The sequence below is a fragment of the Brassica oleracea genome, unplaced genomic scaffold (assembly GCF_000695525.1).
Source record: "Brassica oleracea var. oleracea cultivar TO1000 unplaced genomic scaffold, BOL UnpScaffold02041, whole genome shotgun sequence".
Classification (NCBI taxonomy): Eukaryota; Viridiplantae; Streptophyta; class Magnoliopsida; order Brassicales; family Brassicaceae; genus Brassica; species Brassica oleracea.
Genome location: NW_013618572.1, coordinates 1 through 2989, shown reverse-complemented (window position 1 = coordinate 2989; position 2989 = coordinate 1). Strand labels below are relative to the sequence as shown.

The 2989-nt window shown below is 37.2% G+C and overlaps 1 protein-coding gene across 1 annotated transcript; it reads left to right on the top strand.

Moving 5' to 3' along the window:
- Positions 1-206: 206 nt before the first annotated feature.
- Positions 207-2378, top strand: LOC106321575 (vacuolar-processing enzyme delta-isozyme-like). The gene is made up of 8 exons (XM_013759826.1): positions 207-403; positions 517-681; positions 767-923; positions 1012-1097; positions 1193-1395; positions 1498-1741; positions 1832-2038; positions 2122-2378. The coding sequence occupies exons 1-8, from the start codon at positions 230-232 to the stop codon at positions 2257-2259; spliced, it is 1374 nt and encodes a 457-aa protein (XP_013615280.1). The 5' UTR covers positions 207-229; the 3' UTR covers positions 2260-2378.
- The last annotated feature ends 611 nt before the right edge of the window (positions 2379-2989 follow it).

The following is a 2989-nucleotide window of genomic DNA, read 5'->3' as shown; positions in this document are numbered from 1 at the left end:
AAAAAAAAAACAAGCTAGCAAACAAAAGCAAATTATTAACATTTCAAGGCAATTATTTCAGTATCATGCTAAGTGCTTAAGCGTACGTGTCAACGTCATGCGTTACTTTTTGCGTTCACATACTCAAACTCTAATACGCAAACAAGTGTTTTGACCAATGGAATCGTCTATATAAACGAGATATACGGCATTCAAGAACATTTACAGAGAGAAAAACACAGTTCTGACAATGTCTTTTCTTGGCCACTTCCAAATTTTTCTTTTTCTTTATGCTTTGCTTCTTATCTCAGCACAATCTCGCAAAACCGAACATGATACTGAATCTAGTGACGATGGTGCAGAAGGACAACGATGGGCGGTTCTAGTGGCTGGTTCTAAAGAATATGAAAACTATAGGCATCAGGTTTTGCATTTTTTTTTTCTTTTATAAAAAGTCGTTAACATAATAAGATAAGAAGTGGTCTTAGCTAGGAGATTTCTATGAACTAATTATCTACTGTTGTTTTGATTTAACAGGCTGACATATGCCATGCGTATCAAATACTGCGTAAAGGAGGTCTAAAAAATGAAAACATAATAGTGTTTATGTTTGACGATATTGCCTTAAATCCTAAGAATCCCAAGCGTGGAGTAATCATTAACAGACCCGGGGGAGAGGATGTTTATCAAGGAGTTCCTAAGGTTCTTATAAGTTCTTTTGTGCATTTGTATATGCTTATAAATGAAGCCACATTCTTAGATGTTGTTGATGTTTTTGGTTGAGCAGGACTACACGGGAGAAGCTGTGAATGTAGAGAACTTTTTAAATGTGATACTTGGAAACGAGAGTGGCGTCACAGGAGGAAGTGGAAAAGTTGTGAAAAGTGGTCCGAATGACAATATATTCATCTACTATGCTGACCATGGAGCTACAGGGTTTATATGTACGTATTTTATCATCATTTCATATCTATGATAAAGATGTTTCTTGTGATATACTAATCCATGGTTTCTTGATGTTATTATTCTCAGCGATGCCCACTGGTGAAGCACTCTATGCAGAAGATTTCATCAAAGTCTTGGAGAGGATGCACTTGCTAAAAAGATACAAGAAGATGGTATGCATTAATAACTCAAGTCATTTCATTATCATCTTTCTAGTATTTTTCTATATACAGTTCTGTTCTTGAATTGTTGAAGTGTGTTATGTTAGGTGATATATATTGAAGCTTGTGAATCTGGAAGCATGTTTGAAGGGCTGTTAAAGACAAATCTCAATATATACGCAGTGACCGCTTCTAGTGCAGAAGAGAGCAGCTATGGCATCTACTGTGGTTATACATATCCTCCTTCTCCTCCTGAGTATAATGGTCTTTGTCTCGGCGACGAATTTAGTGTCTCTTGGCTTGAGGACAGGTAAAATTTTAAGAATCAAAATCTTTATGATTTGATTGTTCTTCAAGACATAAAGAATCACTCTTGCCCTAAATGTTTCTCTGTTTTTGATTTTGGGGGCAGCGAACTTCATGACATGAGAAAAGAGACTTTGAAGCAGCAATACCAAGTTGTAAAGAGAAGAACAAGATCTTCTCATGTCTGCCGTTTTGGATCAGAGGAGCTTCTTAAAGACTATCTCGCCTCTTACATTGGAACAAATCCTGAAAACAAAAACTTCAGTCTAGCTGCATTGACTGCCTCACAAATCTCTAACCTAAGCTTGGTCAATACACGTGAGATACCTCTGTTATATCTCCGGAAGAAGGTGAAGTCCTGATCATTAATCAAGATTGCAAAATAAACTAATGATGTGTCTTTTTTTGTTTGTTTGATGTCTTACTTGTTTATGTCTCAGATTCAAAACGCTCCTGTGGGGTCACCTGAAAGACAAGAAGCTCAGAAGAATCTGATTGACGAAATGAATCATAGGAAACAAATCGATCAGAACATTATAGAGATTCTGAGGCTTTCACTTAACCAAACCAATGTGCTAGATCTCTTGACTTCCACAAGAACAACAGGACAACCTCTTGTAGATGATTGGGACTGCTTCAAGACTCTGGTAACAAACACAACTCAAATCTTGTTACTTATATTACACGTAACAACCATTAAACCAAGTATATATCGAATAAAACATGGCAGGTTAAGAGTTTCAAGAATCAGTGTGGAGCAAAGATGGAATACGGTATGAAGTATGCAGGAGCACTTGCAAATATTTGCAATATGGGAGTCGATGTGAAGCAACATGTATCAGCTATTGAACAAGCTTGTGCCCATTAAATTGTATGCAAAAAAAGTAATGTGATCGACTTATAAGTTATAAATAAGAAAGTTATTATTGCATAATAATTTGATTGTGTGGTCTTGTGACAAGAAAAAAAATATAAGTGTTCTTGAACAATTATCTTCCACAGAGGTTGTGTTTCTCCTCAGCTGCACAGGCAAGGAAACAAAACACAGACCTTTTTTTGGTAACACAAAATGTATTGTAAGAGAGAATCAAGGAACAAAAAACAATGCCATGTTCCTTAATGGTATCGATAACAATCCCTAGGTTCCCTTCAATTCTTTCACCCTTTCTTGGCTCACAAGACACAGCAGCATACACGTCTGCTTCCATCGAACGCTCAGCTATGAGCTTACCGATCAATCTGTACGCAGGAGACGGTATGTTTGTCCTGATATATCTCTTGCGTTTGTGGTGGCAACGGACATGACTTTGCTTGTTCACTTTGGCGTGGATGAACTTCCTGGATAAGAAGACATTGGGCAAGAAAGGCCTCATGTACATGTCTGTTCTTTGCTTCTATGACTTCTGTTGGGCCTCTTTTCGCTCTTTGCCACGTGATCTTTGAGTCCATGCAGCTTGCACAAAAAGACTCCTAAACAATGCATTAAAAACTGGATCTTTAAAATACCCAAGAGATAAAGAAACAAGCTTTGAAGAGATGCACTCTCAAGCATCAATAGATTGTGAGACATAAATCCAGAAAGCCCACCTTTTTTTTTT

Excerpts from the sequence above, each read along its gene's own strand:
- LOC106321575 (XM_013759826.1), top strand. The coding sequence starts at position 230 with ATGTCTTTTCTTGGCCACTTCCAAATTTTTCTTTTTCTTTATGCTTTG. Across the intron at positions 924-1,011 it reads TGGAGCTACAGGGTTTATAT|CGATGCCCACTGGTGAAGCA; the intron begins GTACGTATTTTA and ends TATTATTCTCAG. Across the intron at positions 2,039-2,121 it reads GGGACTGCTTCAAGACTCTG|GTTAAGAGTTTCAAGAATCA; the intron begins GTAACAAACACA and ends AAAACATGGCAG.